Source organism: Bombina bombina, chromosome 1 (assembly GCF_027579735.1).
Source record: "Bombina bombina isolate aBomBom1 chromosome 1, aBomBom1.pri, whole genome shotgun sequence".
Taxonomy (NCBI): domain Eukaryota; kingdom Metazoa; phylum Chordata; class Amphibia; order Anura; family Bombinatoridae; genus Bombina; species Bombina bombina.
The window spans coordinates 25,240,600-25,260,276 of NC_069499.1; the positions used below are offsets into that span (position 1 = coordinate 25,240,600).

General features: G+C 41.7%; 1 protein-coding gene across 1 annotated transcript in view; it reads right to left on the reverse strand.

Annotated features, from left to right (window-relative positions):
- SYNE2 (spectrin repeat containing nuclear envelope protein 2) overlaps positions 1–19,677 on the reverse strand; it is a 799,180-nt gene that overhangs the window by 243,459 nt on the left and 536,044 nt on the right. Inside the window, exons 60-64 of the mRNA XM_053697281.1 lie at positions 17,076–17,258; positions 15,623–15,718; positions 9,267–9,446; positions 8,282–8,353; positions 5,391–5,459 (exon numbers count right to left, since the gene is read on the reverse strand). Of these exons, the coding sequence (XP_053553256.1) occupies positions 5,391–5,459; positions 8,282–8,353; positions 9,267–9,446; positions 15,623–15,718; positions 17,076–17,258 (600 nt within the window). The remainder of the gene's footprint in view (positions 1–5,390; positions 5,460–8,281; positions 8,354–9,266; positions 9,447–15,622; positions 15,719–17,075; positions 17,259–19,677) is intronic.

Here is a 19,677-nt window from a genome sequence, read left to right on the forward strand (position 1 = left end):
GTTTAGAAAAAAGTCACACAAATTAAAATGTAAATCTTTATTAGAAGGTGTTTAAAACAATGGGTGTATTGTTAAAACTAAAATGCTGGCAGTAACAAGTCCAGTTAGATAACTGCTATGATTGCGCAAGATCACTGGCTGCCGAATAGAAATATCAGCCACTGGCTCTGAGCAGCAAAGTAAATATAAAGTACAGAACCTCAGGTGGTAATATTGTAAATGTAATTACAAAGGTATCCGATTTGTGTTAAATGGTTTATAACTGTGACCCTAGATAGAGGCGCATCTCTATTAAAGGCTAGTGAGTGCCACATCTGATGGGAATATCATAAATTGCACATGGACTAGTAATGTTTATGCATTTGTAATAACCATTTGCAGGTTTGAGTCTGCATAAATATCAGCATAAAATAGCTACTGTTGTTCCCACTTAACCCTTGTGTTTAAATAGTGATATTAGATACAAGTAACTGAAATGTAGTGATGCACGTTTCAGGCTAAATGCTTGGCCTGTATGTCGTGCTATAATACTAGAAGGTAAAGTATTGCACTGGTGGCTAGGTTAGATTATACAGCTCTACTTAAATATCAACCTGGGAGAGCAGATATATAATACTACCAAAAATATAGCCTTGTGACCACTTCAATTACTAATAGGTATATTCAGCGGATGCATATAGTTAGATCCCTGCCTGTTAGATGCTATTGAGTATATTGATTGAAGAGCAGAACTTCCGTTTTGGATATAGGAAGTTAGCATAAATCACTCGGTTAGAAGTCAGTCATATATTGAAACATAATAGCTTAAATTATTTGTTATGGTAGTAACGCTTAACGCAATTGATACATATTGTACTTCACACTCAATATTGAGAGTGTTAACTTAGTATTTAAATAACAGTGCGGTACTACTAATGTATCATTATAATGGAGCTTTCAATGACTGTGAGCGCATTAAGTAAAAGCAGGAATTGTACTAAATAAATTGAAATATTAGCCAGGAGGTTCCATATACAGTATAGATATAGTTCATTGCTACCAGCCATTAAAATATTCTTGCATATTAAGTCATAAGCGAATGTATTGCCTCCGATTTATACTATGATTCACACTAAAGTTTCACTCAATCTGTTAGGTAAGATTCGGCTATTCGTTATGAACTTAGTGCATAGGCTTCAATTAGTAGCCTAGCGGCAAATAAACCCACTGATTACAACTAGCAAGTCTTTTTAAAATATTAACAGAGCTCCCATCAGCATCATGCGTGTGATTCATAGTATAAATCCGAGGCAATACATTCGCTTATGACTTAATATGCAAGGATATTTTAATGGCTGGTAGCAATGAACTCTATTTATACTGTATACTGAACCTCCTGGCTAATATTTCAATTTATTTAGTACAATTCCTGCTTTTACTTAATGCGCTCACAGTCATTGAAAGCTCCATTATAATGATACATTAGTAGTACCGCACTGTTATTTAAATACTAAGTTAACACTCTCAATATTGAGTGTGAAGTACAATATGTATCAATTGCGTTAAGCGTTACTACCATAACAAATAATTTAAGCTATTATGTTTCAATATATGGCTGACTTCTAACCGAGTGATTTATGCTAACTTCCTATATCCCAAACGGAAGTTCTGCTCTTCAATCAATATACTCAATAGCATCTAACAGGCAGGGATCTAACTATATGTATCCGCTGAATATGCCTATTAGTAATTGAAGTGGGCACAAGGCTATATTTTTGGTAGTATTATATATCTGCTCTCCCAGGTTGATATTTAAGTAGAGCTGTATAATCTAACCTAGCCACCAGTGCAATACTTTACCTTCTAGTATTATAGCACGACATACAGGCCAAGCATTTAGCCTGAAAACGTGCATCACTACATTTCAGTTACTTGTATCTAATATCACTATTTAAACACAAGGGTTAAGTGGGAACAACAGTAGCCATTTTATGCTGATATTTATGCAGACTCAAACCTGCAAATGGTTATTACAAATGCATAAACATTACTAGTCCATGTGCAATTTATGATATTCCCATCAGATGTGTCAATAGCCTTTAATAGAGATGCGCCTCTATCTAGGGTCACAGTTATAAACCCTTTTACATTTAACACAAATCGGATACCTTTGTAATTACATTTACAATATTATCACCTGAGGTTCTGTACTTTATATTTACTTTGCTGCTCAGAGCCAGTGGCTGATATTTCTATTCGGCACCCAGTGATCTCCCGGAATCATAGCAGTTATCTACAGATGGCATATTACTCACTACAGATGGTGTATTACTCACTACAGATGGCAAAATAACTCACTACAGATGGCATATTACTCACTACAGATGGCAAAATAACTCACTACAGATGGCAAAATAACTCACTACAGATGGCAAAATAACTCACTACAGATGGCATATTACTCACTACAGATGGCAAAATAACTCACTACAGATGGCAAAATAACTCACTACAGATGGCAAAATAACTCACTACAGATGGCATATTACTCACTACAGATGGCATATTACTCACTACAGATGGTGTATTACTCACTACAGATGGCATATTAATCACTACAGATGGCATATTAATCACTACAGATGGTGTATTACTCACTACAGATGGCATATTAATCACTACAGATGGCATATTAATCACTACAGATGGCATATTAATCACTACAGATGGCATATTACTCACTACAGATGGTGTATTACTCACTACAGATGGCATATTAATCACTACAGATGGCATATTAATCACTACAGATGGTGTATTAATCACTACAGATGACATCTTACTCACTTCAGATGACATATTACTCACTACAGATGACATATTACTCACTACAGATGGTGTATTACTCACTACAGATGGTGTATTACTCACTACAGATGGTGTATTACTCACTACAGATGCGTATTACTTACTACAGATGACGTATTGCTCACTACAGATGACGTATTGCTCACTACAGATGGCATATCACTCACTACAGATGACTTATTACTCACTACAGATGGCATATTAATCACAAAAGATGGCAAATTACTCACTACATATGGCAAAATAACTCACTACAGATGGCAAATTACTCACTACAGATGGTGTATTACTCACTACAGAAGGCATATTACTCACTACAGATGGTGTATTACTCACTACAGATGGTGTATTACTCACTACAGATGGCATATTACTCACTACAGATGGTGTATTACTCACTACAGATGGCATATCACTCACTACAGATGGCATATCACTCACTACAGATGGTGTATTACTCACTACAGATGGTGTATTACTCACTACAGATGGCATATTACTCACTACAGATGGTGTATTACTCACTACAGATGGCATATCACTCACTACAGATTGCATATTACTCACTACAGATTGCAAAATAACTCACTACAGATGGCAAAATAACTCACTACAGATGGCCTATTACTCACTACAGATGGTGTATTACTCACTACAGATGGTGTATTACTCACTACAGATGGTGTATTACTCACTACAGATGGCATATTACTCACTACAGATGGCGTATTACTCACTACAGATGGCATATCACTCACTACAGATTGCATATTACTCACTACAGATTGCAAAATAACTCACTACAGATGGCATATTAATCACTACAGATGACATTACTCACTACAAATGGCAAATTACTCACTACAGATGGCAAAATAACTCACGACAGATGGCAAATTACTCACTACAGATGGCAAAATAACTCACGACAGATGGCAAATTACTCACTACAGATGGTATATTAATCACTACAGATGACATCTTACTCACTACAGATGGAATATCACTCACTACAGATGGAATATCACTCACTACAGATTGCAAAATAACTCACTACAGATGGCAAAATAACTCACTACAGATGGCATATTACTCACTACAGATGGCATATTACTCACTACAGATGGCATATTAATCACAAAAGATGGCAAATTACTCACTACATATGGCAAAATAACTCACTACAGATGGCAAATTACTCACTACAGATGGTGTATTACTCACTACAGATGGCATATTAATCACTACAGATGGCATATTAATCACTACAGATGACATTACTCACTACAGATGGCATATTAATCACAAAAGATGGCAAATTACTCACTACATATGGCAAAATAACTCACTACAGATGGCAAATTACTCACTACAGATGGTGTATTACTCACTACAGATGGCATATTAATCACTACAGATGGCATATTAATCACTACAGATGACATTACTCACTACAAATTACATATTATTTACTACAGATGGCATATTACTCACTACAAATGGCAAATTACTCACTACAGATGGCAAAATAACTCACTACAGATGGCATATTACTCACTACAGATGGTGTATTAATCACTACAGATGACATCTTACTCACTACAGATGGGATATTACTCACTACAGATGGGATATTACTCACTACAGATGGTGTATTACTTACTACAAATGACATCCCTCACTACAGATGGTATATTACGCACTACAGATGGTGTATTACGCACTACAGATGGCAAATTACGCACTAAAGATGGCAAATTACTCAATACAGATGGTGTATTACTCACTATACATGGCATATTACTCACTACAGATGGTGTATTACTCACTACAGATGGTATATTACTCACTACAGATGGTGTATTACTCACTACAGATGGTGTATTACGCACTACAGATGTTGTATTACGCACTACAGATGGTGTATTACGCACTACAGATGGCAAATTACTCACTACAGATGGTGTATTACTAACTATACATGGCATATATCTCACTACAGATGATGTATTACTCACTATAGATGGTGTATAACTCACTACAGATGACGTATTACTCACTACAGATGGCATATTACTCACTACAGATGGCAAACTACTCACTACAGGTGATATATTACTCACTACAGATGGTGTATTACTCACTATACATGGCATATATCTCACTACAGATGATGTATTACTCACTATAGATGGTGTATAACTCACTACAGATGACGTATTACTCACTACAGATGGCATATTACTCACTACAGATGGCAAACTACTCACTACAGGTGATATATTACTCACTACAGATGGCAAATTACTCACTACAGATGGTGTATTACTCACTACAGATGGCATATTACTCACTACAGATAACATATTATTCACTACAGATAACATATTACTCACTACAGATGGTATATTACTCACTACAGACAGCATATTATTCACTACAGATAACATATTATTCACTACAGATGGCATATTACTCACTACAGATTGCATATTACTCACTACAGATGGCAAATTACTCACTACAGATGGCATATTACTCACCCCACATTCACTCTCAGATTCAACAATGCTGACCTGCTCACTTGCCAAAACCGTATCTTCCTCTTGTGCCTAAAAGAAACAGAATTGCAAAGCAAATTTATTATACAAAGTAAATAACTTGAGGGTTATTGTGCTCGCACTGCAAGGTGGAGCACACAGTGTTATGTTGCGCATACAGAGTGCTGGGTAATCACTATGTCCACGCTGCAAGGTGGAGCACACAGTGTCATGTGGCGCATACAGAGTGGTGGGTAATCACTGTGCCCGCTTTGCAAGGTGGAGCACACAGCGTCATGTGGTGCATACAGAGTGCTGGGTAATCACTATGTCCACGCTGCAAGGTGGAGCACATAGTGTCATGTGACGCATACAGAGTGGTGGGTAATCACTGTGCCCGCTCTGCAAGGTGGAGCACACAGTGTCATGTGGCGCATACAGAGTGCTGGGTAATCACTATGTCCACGCTGCACGGTGGAGCACACAGTGTCATGTGGCGCATACAGAGTGGTGGGTAATCACTGTGCCCGCTTTGCAAGGTGGAGCACATAGTGTCATGTGGAGCATACAGAGTGGTGGGTAATCACTGTGCCCGCTCTGCAAGGTGGAGCACACAGTTTCATGTGGCGCATACAGAGTGCTGGGTAATCACTATGTCCACGCTGCAAGGTGGAGCACATAGTGTCATGTGGCGCATACAGAGTGGTGGGTAATCACTGTGCCCGCTCTGCAAGGTGGAGAACACAGTGTCATGTGGTGCATACAGAGTGCTGGGTATCACTGTGTCTGCACTGCAGGGTGGTGCATACAGTGTTTTGTTTTCATCTGTCCTTAATAACCCATTTTATCTGCTAGAGTGTATTAAATGATTACCGCTCCTTTAGCTTTATTTTGTCATTTGAAATAGCTGCTGCACCTATGCTGAAAGGGTCAGCACTGCAGTATTCTCTATAGAAAAACTTAAATTATGCTTACCTGATCATTTTCTTTTCTTCAGATGGAAAGAGTCCACAGCTGCATTCATTACTTTTGGGAAATCAGAACCTGGCCACCAGGAGGAGGCAAAGACACCCCAGCCAAAGGCTTAAATACCCCTCCCACTTCCCTCATCCCCCAGTCATTCTGCCGAGGGAACAAGGAATAGTAGGAGAAATATCAGGGTGAAAAGGTGCCAGAAGAACAAAAATAACAGACGCCCCACAGAAAAAATACGGGCGGGGAGCTGTGGACTCTTTCCATCTGAAGAAAAGAAAATTATCAGGTAAGCATAATTTAAGTTTTTCTTCATAAATGGAAAGAGTCCACAGCTCCATTCATTACTTTTGGGAAAACAATACCCAAGCTATAGAGGACACTGAATGCAAAAACGGGCTTTCGAAGGTTGACCCCCTGAGGCCTCAGGGGCAGTCTCTCCCCCGGAGTGCTGAACTGGACCAGGCGATCCCACGCCCGACGAGACACGGTTAACGGAACACGGACACACTCCCGGGAGGTGCAGATGTGCCAGCGCCAAAGATATGGCCATGCGGAACCGTGTTGTAACCTCCGGTGGGAACAGGCCACACTCCATAGAAGGATAAGTAGCGTTTGGGTTACCTGCATGCGTAGTAAGAGTTGGTGTAGGGAACTCACCTTGTGGGAAATAGAATCCCCAGAGGCGGATGGCTCAGTGGGCACCTGATTCCCGATACTGATGAAAAGAGCACTCTAAAACGGCATTCGGAACATAACTGATGGGCATGTATCACCCGGGCCAATTCATATTCTTCGCAAGAAGTAGAGTCTGAATCAGAGACATCTGTCTCCAAAAAATCAGAATCCTCCATAAATGGGATATTGAATAAAAAATGGACCAATAAGAAAAATCTAAACGGAACCTTACACCCCCAAGGCTGGGGCACTCACCACCTCCAGGGAACTAGACACCAGCGGACCAGGATTTCTCTGTCGCCACACGGTCAGGAATGCGGAAATGGAGAGCCAAAATGTGGCCACGCCCAGTCACAAGGTAAACCGTGCAGTGCATGCAAAAGCGCGCCCAACCGTAAGGGCCGCGTCACTAGACATAGGCAATTATGTTCCAAAATAACCATGAGCGGAAGCAACACTACACAGTAGCAGACAGAATCACATAACAAACATGATTATAAACCCCCCTGCTCAATAACCCCCCTCAGGAGATATTAACCCTTGATTCCGATATACAAAAAGGAGCCTCACTGAGACCCTATGTTAAAGTTATCCCTGAAAGGTTGTAGCCCCTCACGGATAAACAGTTGTAATTACAATACATCCAAGATGAAAGTAAAATGAAACAATCTTACCGGAATCTACGTCATGGAACAGGAACACGGCCCTTCAAGTGTGACAGATTGTAGCGTTACTTCTGCCATGGACTTGAGAGAAAAAAGCAGGCAGCAAACTCGTCAACACTGATTGCTTGTGGAGCTGTTAATATGAGTCGGGATGGTTTCGCAGAAAGACTCTCCCTGCATCTCCACTTTCACCCATGCTCTCACTGAAAGGCTGCCAAGACTACTTAAAACTCCAGTCCCATGCCAAAGAGTACTACCCTCCATAAGAGACTATCGAAAACTTCTAACTCTTCTCTGCCAACCTCCTGGGACGAAAGGCCTTTGGCTGAGGTGTCTTTGTGTCCTCCTGGTGGCCAGGTTCTGAATTCCCAAAAGTAATGAATGCAGCTGTGGACTCTTTCCATTTACAAAGAAAAGGGGGTGTGATAAGCCATTAGAATGGGTCTTCCTGCAAATTCTTTGAATACAATTATCTCTTATCAGCTTGTCTGAGTACATTGACCCTTAATGAGCCAACACAATCTAATCAAATTATACACTCACTAAACACTGTCAAAGCCAAATCCCTGTAACACCAACCTCTGTACTGGAAAAACTCTCTTCAGCCTCCTCAACCAATGAAGGCAAAAAATAGGAATCCATTCTCCCGCCCTAAAAGACACAAAATAAACCAATCAAAAAGTGACAAATGCTTCTGTATACACATACAGCTAATCACGACTGATACCGAGCCCAGTTCACTAAGATGCGCTACTTTGCATTTATTTGGGAAATGTTAAAAAGTTATGAAAAGTATTTGTGAACAAATGTTATTTCTTAAAATAATCCCCCTATTACAGGCACTTAGAATATGTCTAACTAAAAAGATATTTCCTGTTAATTATAACAATGACAATAATAGGTAATGTTATATTAGGTGATGGATTATTCACCAATAAGAAGACTGAACAGAAAGGCTTGGTACTATTAATTTTAGCATAGCATTTTAATAACTTACTAATTTACTTCTGTTAATAGATTTCAAGATTTCTCTTGGGCTCCTTTGTTAAAAGTTGGATCTTTTTCCTGAGAGCATACTGAGATAGTCTCAGGAGCGTGCACATGTCTCAGTTACCTAAAGGTAGTTTTATATCAGTTTTAATACTTTTTTTTAATACTGTTGCATACATAATACCATCAGATAGAAAATTACAGTGCTGTAATCAGAAAGGTAAACACAAAAAAAAACGAGGCAGGCAGAGAAGATTGTGACTGCCGGTGAATAATAGTCATTTTTTAAAACAAATATTAATTTGGATTTCAGAATAATTCTGGATGTTGAAATTCCGGATTTAGGGACTTGTACCAGTACTGGATTTAAATAACCCCAATTGTGTTCCTCAGATGTAATTTAATTAAAATTGAAAATTAACAAAGGCCGTTAATAGCTTTATTTACCCTTTGGCTGCCACTAAGTGACACTAACCAGAGCTAACTAATTGGTTAATATTTGGTAGGGAAATTAGAAGAATACAAAGGAGAAATAAACGTGTCCCACTACAAACACGCAGTTATATTAACCGACCTGCGCTAAAGGTTCCTCGTCTGTCACCGGAGATATTACTGTTTCCACGTCGTCATCTCTGTTTACCAGCTGTAATCGTTCCAATTGTTCAGTGACCGAGCTGCTTAAGGAAAGCAGAAGCGCTTCCTTTTTCTGGTTTAATTCTTGTATGCGAACTCTCAATACCTCTGTTTTTTCCTGCTTGAATAAAAATATAACATTTTATATATAACGTCTCTATAAATATGTTTCACGAGTCTTTGCATGTTTGTTTTCTTTATACAGTTTAACATTCAACAAGCATTATAGTTGATGTTATTAAATAACATATATACATATAACATATACCGTTTATGTTATTTAATACAGTTATATATAGTGTGACACAAAGCAAAGAAAGTAAATAAGGCAACTGCAACTAGCAAGAACACAAAGCTAATGGTGCACAGCTACAAAAAAGGAATTTTTGATCTGGCTCAAAATGTATGTGAGTGCAATGTAACTGCCATACCGTCACCATGACACACAATGTAAATGCCCTACCGTCACCATGACACACAATGCAACTGCCCTACCGTCACCATGACACACAATGCAACTGCCCTACCGTCACCATGACACACAATGTAACTGCCCTACCGTCACCATGACACACAATGCAACTGCCCTACCGTCACCATGACACACAATGTAACTGCCCTACCGTCACCATGACACACAATGCAACTGCCCTACCGTCACCATGACACACAATGCAACTGCCCTACCGTCACCATGACACACAATGTAACTGCCCTACCGTCACCATGACACACAATGTAACTGCCCGACCGTCACCATGACACACAATGTAACTGCCCTACCGTCACCATGACACACAATGTAACTGCCCTACCGTCACCATGACACACAATGTAAATGCCCTACCGTCACCATGACACACAATGTAACTGCCCTACCGTCACCATGACACACAATGTAACTGCCCTACCGTCACCATGACACACAATGTAACTGCCCTACCGTCACCATGACACACAATGTAACTGCCCTACCGTCACCATGACACACAATGTAACTGCCCTACCGTCACCATGACACACAATGTAACTGCCCTACCGTCACCATGACACACAATGTAAATGCCCTACCGTCACCATGACACACAATGTAAATGCCCTACCGTCACCATGACACACAATGTAACTGCCCTACCGTCACCATGACACACAATGTAACTGCCCTACCGTCACCATGACACACAATGTAACTGCCCTACCGTCACCATGACACACAATGTAACTGCCCTACCGTCACCATGACACACAATGTAAATGCCCTACCGTCACCATGACACACAATGTAACTGCCCTACCGTCACCATGACACACAATGTAACTGCCCTACCGTCACCATGACACACAATGTAACTGCCCTACCGTCACCATGACACACAATGTAACTGCCCTACCGTCACCATGACACACAATGTAACTGCCCTACCGTCACCATGACACACAATGTAACTGCCCTACCGTCACCATGACACACAATGTAACTGCCCTACCGTCACCATGACACACAATGTAACTGCCCTACCGTCACCATGACACACAATGTAACTGCCCTACCGTCACCATGACACACAATGTAACTGCCCTACCGTCACCATGACACACAATGTAACTGCCCTACCGTCACCATGACACACAATGTAACTGCCCTACCGTCACCATGACACACAATGTAACTGCCCTACCGTCACCATGACACACAATGTAACTGCCCTACCGTCACCATGACACACAATGTAACTGCCCTACCGTCACCATGACACACAATGTAACTGCCCTACCGTCACCATGACACACAATGTAACTGCCCTACCGTCACCATGACACACAATGTAACTGCCCTACCGTCACCATGACACACAATGTAACTGCCCTACCGTCACCATGACACACAATGTAACTGCCCTACCGTCACCATGACACACAATGTAACTGCCCTACCGTCACCATGACACACAATGTAACTGCCCTACCGTCACCATGACACACAATGTAACTGCCCTACCGTCACCATGACACACAATGTAACTGCCCTACCGTCACCATGACACACAATGTAACTGCCCTACCGTCACCATGACACACAATGTAACTGCCCTACCGTCACCATGACACACAATGTAACTGCCCTACCGTCACCATGACACACAATGTAACTGCCCTACCGTCACCATGACACACAATGTAACTGCCCTACCGTCACCATGACACACAATGTAACTGCCCTACCGTCACCATGACACACAATGTAACTGCCCTACCGTCACCATGACACACAATGTAACTGCCCTACCGTCACCATGACACACAATGTAACTGCCCTACCGTCACCATGACACACAATGTAACTGCCCTACCGTCACCATGACACACAATGTAACTGCCCTACCGTCACCATGACACACAATGTAACTGCCCTACCGTCACCATGACACACAATGTAACTGCCCTACCGTCACCATGACACACAATGTAACTGCCCTACCGTCACCATGACACACAATGTAACTGCCCTACCGTCACCATGACACACAATGTAACTGCCCTACCGTCACCATGACACACAATGTAACTGCCCTACCGTCACCATGACACACAATGTAACTGCCCTACCGTCACCATGACACACAATGTAACTGCCCTACCGTCACCATGACACACAATGTAACTGCCCTACCGTCACCATGACACACAATGTAACTGCCCTACCGTCACCATGACACACAATGTAACTGCCCTACCGTCACCATGACACACAATGTAACTGCCCTACCGTCACCATGACACACAATGTAACTGCCCTACCGTCACCATGACACACAATGCAACTGCCCTACCGTCACCATGACACACAATGTAACTGCCCTACCGTCACCATGACACACAATGTAACTGCCCTACCGTCACCATGACACACAATGTAACTGCCCTACCGTCACCATGACACACAATGCAACTGCCCTACCGTCACCATGACACACAATGCAACTGCCCTACCGTCACCATGACACACAATGCAACTGCCCTACCGTCACCATGACACACAATTCAACTGCCCTACCGTCACCATGACACACAATGCAACTGCCCTACCGTCACCATGACACACAATGCAACTGCCCTACCGTCACCATGACACACAATGCAACTGCCCTACCGTCACCATGACACACAATGTAACTGCCCTACCGTCACCATGACACACAATGCAACTGCCCTACCGTCACCATGACACACAATGTAACTGCCCTACCGTCACCATGACACACAAAGCAACTGCCCTACCGTCACCATGACACACAATGCAACTGCCCTACCGTCACCATGACACACAATGCAACTGCCCTACCGTCACCATGACACACAATGCAACTGCCCTACCGTCACCATGACACACAATGCAACTGCCCTACCGCACCATGACACACAATGTAACTGCCCTACCGTCACCATGACACACAATGTAACTGCCCTACCGTCACCATGACACACAATGTAACTGCCCTACCGTCACCATGACACACAATGTAACTGCCCTACCGTCACCATGACACACAATGTAACTGCCCTACCGTCACCATGACACACAATGTAACTGCCCGACCGTCACCATGACACACAATGTAACTGCCCTACCGTCACCATGACACACAATGTAACTGCCCTACCGTCACCATGACACACAATGTAAATGCCCTACCGTCACCATGACACACAATGTAACTGCCCTACCGTCACCATGACACACAATGTAACTGCCCTACCGTCACCATGACACACAATGTAACTGCCCTACCGTCACCATGACACACAATGTAAATGCCCTACCGTCACCATGACACACAATGTAACTGCCCTACCGTCACCATGACACACAATGTAACTGCCCTACCGTCACCATGACACACAATGTAACTGCCCTACCGTCACCATGACACACAATGTAACTGCCCTACCGTCACCATGACACACAATGTAACTGCCCTACCGTCACCATGACACACAATGTAACTGCCCTACCGTCACCATGACACACAATGTAACTGCCCTACCGTCACCATGACACACAATGTAACTGCCCTACCGTCACCATGACACACAATGTAACTGCCCTACCGTCACCATGACACACAATGTAACTGCCCTACCGTCACCATGACACACAATGTAACTGCCCTACCGTCACCATGACACACAATGTAACTGCCCTACCGTCACCATGACACACAATGTAAATGCCCTACCGTCACCATGACACACAATGTAACTGCCCTACCGTCACCATGACACACAATGTAACTGCCCTACCGTCACCATGACACACAATGTAACTGCCCAACCGTCACCATGACACACAATGTAAATGCCCTACCGTCACCATGACACACAATGTAACTGCCCTACCGTCACCATGACACACAATGTAACTGCCCTACCGTCACCATGACACACAATGTAACTGCCCTACCGTCACCATGACACACAATGTAACTGCCCTACCGTCACCATGACACACAATGCAACTGCCCTACCGTCACCATGACACACAATGCAACTGCCCTACCGTCACCATGACACACAATGCAACTGCCCTACCGTCACCATGACACACAATGTAACTGCCCTACCGTCACCATGACACACAATGTAACTGCCCTACCGTCACCATGACACACAATGCAACTGCCCTACCGTCACCATGACACACAATGTAACTGCCCTACCGTCACCATGACACACAATGCAACTGCCCTACCGTCACCATGACACACAATGCAACTGCCCTACCGTCACCATGACACACAATGCAACTGCCCTACCGTCACCATGACACACAATGCAACTGCCCTACCGTCACCATGACACACAATGCAACTGCCCTACCGTCACCATGACACACAATGCAACTGCCCTACCGCACCATGACACACAATGCAACTGCCCTACCGTCACCATGACACACAATGTAACTGCCCTACCGTCACCATGACACACAATGTAACTGCCCTACCGTCACCATGACACACAATGCAACTGCCCTACCGTCACCATGACACACAATGCAACTGCCCTACCGTCACCATGACACACAATGTAACTGCCCGACCGTCACCATGACACACAATGTAACTGCCCTACCGTCACCATGACACACAATGTAACTGCCATACCGTCACCATGACACACAATGTAACTGCCCTACCGTCACCATGACACACAATGTAACTGCCCTACCGTCACCATGACACACAATGTAACTGCCCTACCGTCACCATGACACACAATGTAACTGCCCTACCGTCACCATGACACACAATGTAACTGCCCTACCGTCACCATGACACACAATGTAACTGCCCTACCGTCACCATGACACACAATGTAACTGCCCTACCGTCACCATGACACACAATGTAACTGCCCTACCGTCACCATGACACACAATGTAAATGCCCTACCGTCACCATGACACACAATGTAACTGCCCTACCGTCACCATGACACACAATGTAACTGCCCTACCGTCACCATGACACACAATGTAACTGCCCTACCGTCACCATGACACACAATGTAACTGCCCTACCGTCACCATGACACACAATGTAACTGCCCTACCGTCACCATGACACACAATGTAACTGCCATACCGTCACCATGACAAACAATGTAACTGCCATACCGTCACCATGACACACAATGTAAAGCTTACTAGGCCTGAAATGAATTTATATTTTATTCAATATATTTCATATATTTTATTTGTATTAATACAGGTAGAAAACCCTTTATCCAGACTGCTTGGGACCGGAAAAGGTTTGGATTTTAGAATATTTGCATCTGTAAAATGGTACAGTTTGGAGAGGGGATGGGGCCAAATGTAAACAATAATATCTTATGCCATTTATGCAATATTTACTTGATAGAAAATGGGATCGGATTTTCGCATGAGTAGGGTGTTAGTGCCCCCCCACACTTTTTTGTTCCATTGACTTCTATGGGGAAATACGTTATCGCACACGTGATATTTTAAGTTTGTCTTTTTGCGCTTGTCGGGTTAGAGCGCAAGCAAAAACAGTTTACTTTCAACTTTTAATAAAAACGCAACCCAACGTGCGCAAAAAGCTTACTTCTAGCGCTCCACTTGTAATCTGGTCCTAAATAAAAAATAATGGCCTCACTTGTGAATGTGAATTTTAGAAATGTATAACACTGTTAACAGAATCATAAGATATAGTTATAACATTTAGAACGCTGCAGTCATCATATTGAAATCAGATTCTGGTTCCTAACGCATTTTACCTTTATATCAGTTCTCTCTGCTGACGCCTCATTCTTATGGAGATGTTTAAAAGTATCTTGTTCCTTTTCAAGCTCTGTTATTTCAGATATAATTGGCTATAAAAAGAAAACATAAATTCAGCCTTGTATAATGAACCAGTCATGCAGCATAACAGCCAAAATCTACTTAAAGGGATAGTAAAGTACACATTAAACTTTCATGATTCAGATAATAATTGACTTTTATCATCAAATTTGCTTTGTTCTCTGGTTATTCTTAGTTGAAAGCTAAATCTAGGTAGGCTCATATGCTAATTTCTAAGTCCTTGAAGGCGGCCTCTTACAGCTAGAGGGCGTTAGTTCATGTGTTTCATATAAATAGCATTATGCCCATGCACATGGAGTTATTTAAGAGTCAGCACTAATTGCCTGAAATGCAAGTCTGTCAAAAGATCAGGCAGTCTGCAGATGCTTAGATACAAGGTTATCACAGAGGTAAAAAGTATATTCTATAACAGTGTTGGTTATGCAAAACTGGGGAATGGTAAATAAAGGGATTATCTATCGTTTTAAACAATAACATTTTTGGCGTTTACTATCCCTTTAATAAAAAACAAAAGTACATTATCTAATTTAGCCTTCACAGATATCCAATGATCCCAGACATTGTAACTAACTGTAGTAAAATGCCATGTCTAAGTTTTTGAACTGAATATACAATGGACACTGATTTTAGCCAAAAATATATCTAAGCCCACTTTTTTTTTTAAGTTTGCCACTTAACCAGCAGCCATAAGCTATATGAGCACAGCTTGACTCCAGAGAAAACCTATTTTCTTTAGTGAAGGTAAAATCTCTTTTCCTCTAGCCAGGGATCATACTAGCTCGCTATACAGAGGCTGAACATATTTATATTAGGTAATAATATCTGTCAAGCTCATCTTTTCTACAGAAAACAGATGCAATTGTGCTAACCATAAATTCTCTTAATAATTATTTTGCCCTCCTTTTTTGGGAAACAGTGCCCCCAATATTATATAATAAGGTGAGATCATACCAGAAATGTATAGAGAGAATCACACTTATCTTGCATCTATGCCCCGTATTTATTTTAACCCTTTGGAGCTGTTGAATGTTAATGTGCTACCTAATTCTATTCTACAAGTACTTCTAAATCCTTTTCTCTGTAATTCCCCAAGTTTTAGCCAATTTAAGTGGGAAGTAACTTACATACTTTTTTTTTAATTGTACTTGTGTTAAACCTTATGTCTCACTTGCCTGACCATTCTCGGCACAAGCCCATCCTTTTCTACCTTAATTACTTTACGTAATTTAGTATCATTAAAAAATATAGAACCTGTTATTCTCTAATTCTCATGTAGGTCATCAATTAAAAAAAAATAAACATATATATATATTCTTTCCCTGTACTATGACAAGAATAAAACCGACAGCGTGAAATAATCTTACAAACCTCTAACAGTTCATTTTGTTCTTTGGTGACTTTTTCTAAGATCTCAACTTCTTTCCATAGTCGCCTGGTTCTTGCAAAAACAGACAAAGACTTGACCCCAATATCCGGCAGTCTGAGGGTATCTCTGTAAACTTCAATCTCAGCAATCACCCTCTTCATGGATACAATATTGTCAAGTATAACCTAAAATACACAATGATCAATCACCTTGAATCTGCTCATCCGTCAAAGCATCTTTACTCTGTACGTATAGACCAAAGCGCATTACATTTAGCCTCCCTATAGAGGGGATTTCCATCCAATTAGGCTGTTTTATTGTTTTATGTACATGAACTTCATAGACACAACACAAGAAGACCGAAAAGGAGATATAAAGTAGAAAATGGCGCAAGGAAGGCGAGAAATCAGTGTTAGTGCAAAGTAGCAACTGGAACAATCTGAATAAAAGGGAATAGAAGCTAAGCATTTTATTGTTGTGCTATTGTTTGCATATAACTGTATTTAACTCTTGTAAAAGAGATAAACACATAGTTAAAGTCAGCTCCAGAGAAGCAAAGGACTTCTGGGAACTAAATGAGCATATCTGGTGAACCAATGACACAAGGCATATGTGTGTAGCCACTAGTCCTCAACTAGCTCCCAACAGTGCACCAAGACAATGAAGTAAACTTGTTAATATAAGTTAATTGGAAATTCTCTGAAAACTGTTTGCTGTAGCTGATCAAAGTTTAATTTTGACTTGCATGTCCCTTTAAGTATGCTGCAGATTACTTCACCCAGCTGCAAGCTACACCGTGATTGTTTAGAGCAGTGTGCATGTTCCTTTACATCTGGTGCTTAATGAAGTGCTTAATTTGTGATAAATGTTATACATATATATATATCAATTATTTTAATGTCCCTTTAAAGATGGAAATGAGGGGAGTGGAGACACAAGCTAAGGTGAGTGAAAATAAATAGGTTTCCTGTGGCGCACATAGCTGGGGCCCATAGGCGTGAAAGCATTATTCTTTATATGTTTCAAGTAAGTGCAGACAAATTCAAGTTCACTGCAGAGAAAAGGCCAAAGAAAGACTTCCTAAGGAAACATGAAGCACCTTTTATCTCTTTAATTTACAGCTTTTCCACCTTCAAGTGGATTTTATCTGCGTACAGAAGAGGGGTTACTTCTGAATAGTACGTCATTGTTTAGTGTCACCGAAAGCATGTGTAATGATTGGATCAAAGGGTTAATACAGCAACAGCGTTTTATGTGTTGCAAATTTATGTTAATATTTTATTGTTCAATGCTATGCAAAGAGTGTGAAAGGATTGGTTTAACCTTTAACTGCTGAGCCATTACCACCCCTGTGCTGAGATCTTGTGGGTTTTTGAAATGCTGCTCATATTTAAGCCCCACTGTAGGTCATTTTATTGTGACAAACCAATGTATTATTCTTGTTTTATTCAGCAGGCCCTGCAGATTCACACTATGGGGGGTAGTTATAAAGCCGTCAACCTCAAATACGCTGGAATTCTGCAGCGTATTTGTGGCGAGGCTGATTCGCCTTAGTTATCAAGCCCTAGACACCGGCAAAAGTAGAATTTAGTGACGTAAGCTTTGATCCGCCGGACTCAGTCCGACACAGATCGATTCTTACGTCACTCCAGATGTTCCGCACACAAGTTCGGCACAATCTGACTACTTTTGCTAGTTATCAAAAAACTAGCAGGTACGCTCGGCACTTTTCCGGCCCAGCGTACCTGGTTTTCAAACCGCCGCCCTGGAGGCGGCGAATCCCATAGGAATCAATGGGAGTCTGACCATAGTGAAAGTTTATGTTCGCTGCTGCCAGACATCCCATTGATTCCTATGGGAGCTGTCTACACCTAACACCCTAACATGTAGCCCGAGTCTAAACACCCCTAATCTGCCCCCCCTACACCGCCGCAACTAAATAAATGTGTTACCCCCTAAACCGCCGCTCCCGGAGCCCACCGCAACTATATTAAACATGTTAACCCCCTATACCGGCGCCCCCGGAGCCCCCCGCAACTAAATAAAGTTAGTAACCCCTAAACCGCCGCAACTATAATAAATGTATTAACCCCTAAACCGCCACTCCCGGACCCCGCCGCCACCTACATTATACCTACTAACCCCTATCCTGCCCCCCCTATACCGCCGCCACCTAGAATAAATTTATTAACCCCTATCCTGCCGATCCCGGACCCCGCCGCAACTAAATAGTTTAACCCCTAAACCGCCGCTCCCGGACCCCGCCGCAACTAAATAAACAGTTTAACCCCTAAACCGCCGCTCCCGGACCCCGCCGCAACCTATCTTAAACTTATTAACCCCTAATCTGCCCCCCTTACACCGTCGCCACTTATAATAAATTTATTAACCCCTATCCTGCCCCCCTACACCGCCGCCACTGTAATAAAATTATTAACCCCTAAACCTAAGTCTAACACTAACCCTAACACCCCCCTAACTTAAATATTAATTAAATAAATCTAAATAATATTTATATTATTAACTAAATTAATCCTATTTAAAACTAAATACTTACCTATAAAATAAACCCTAATATAGCTACAATATAACTAATATTTACAT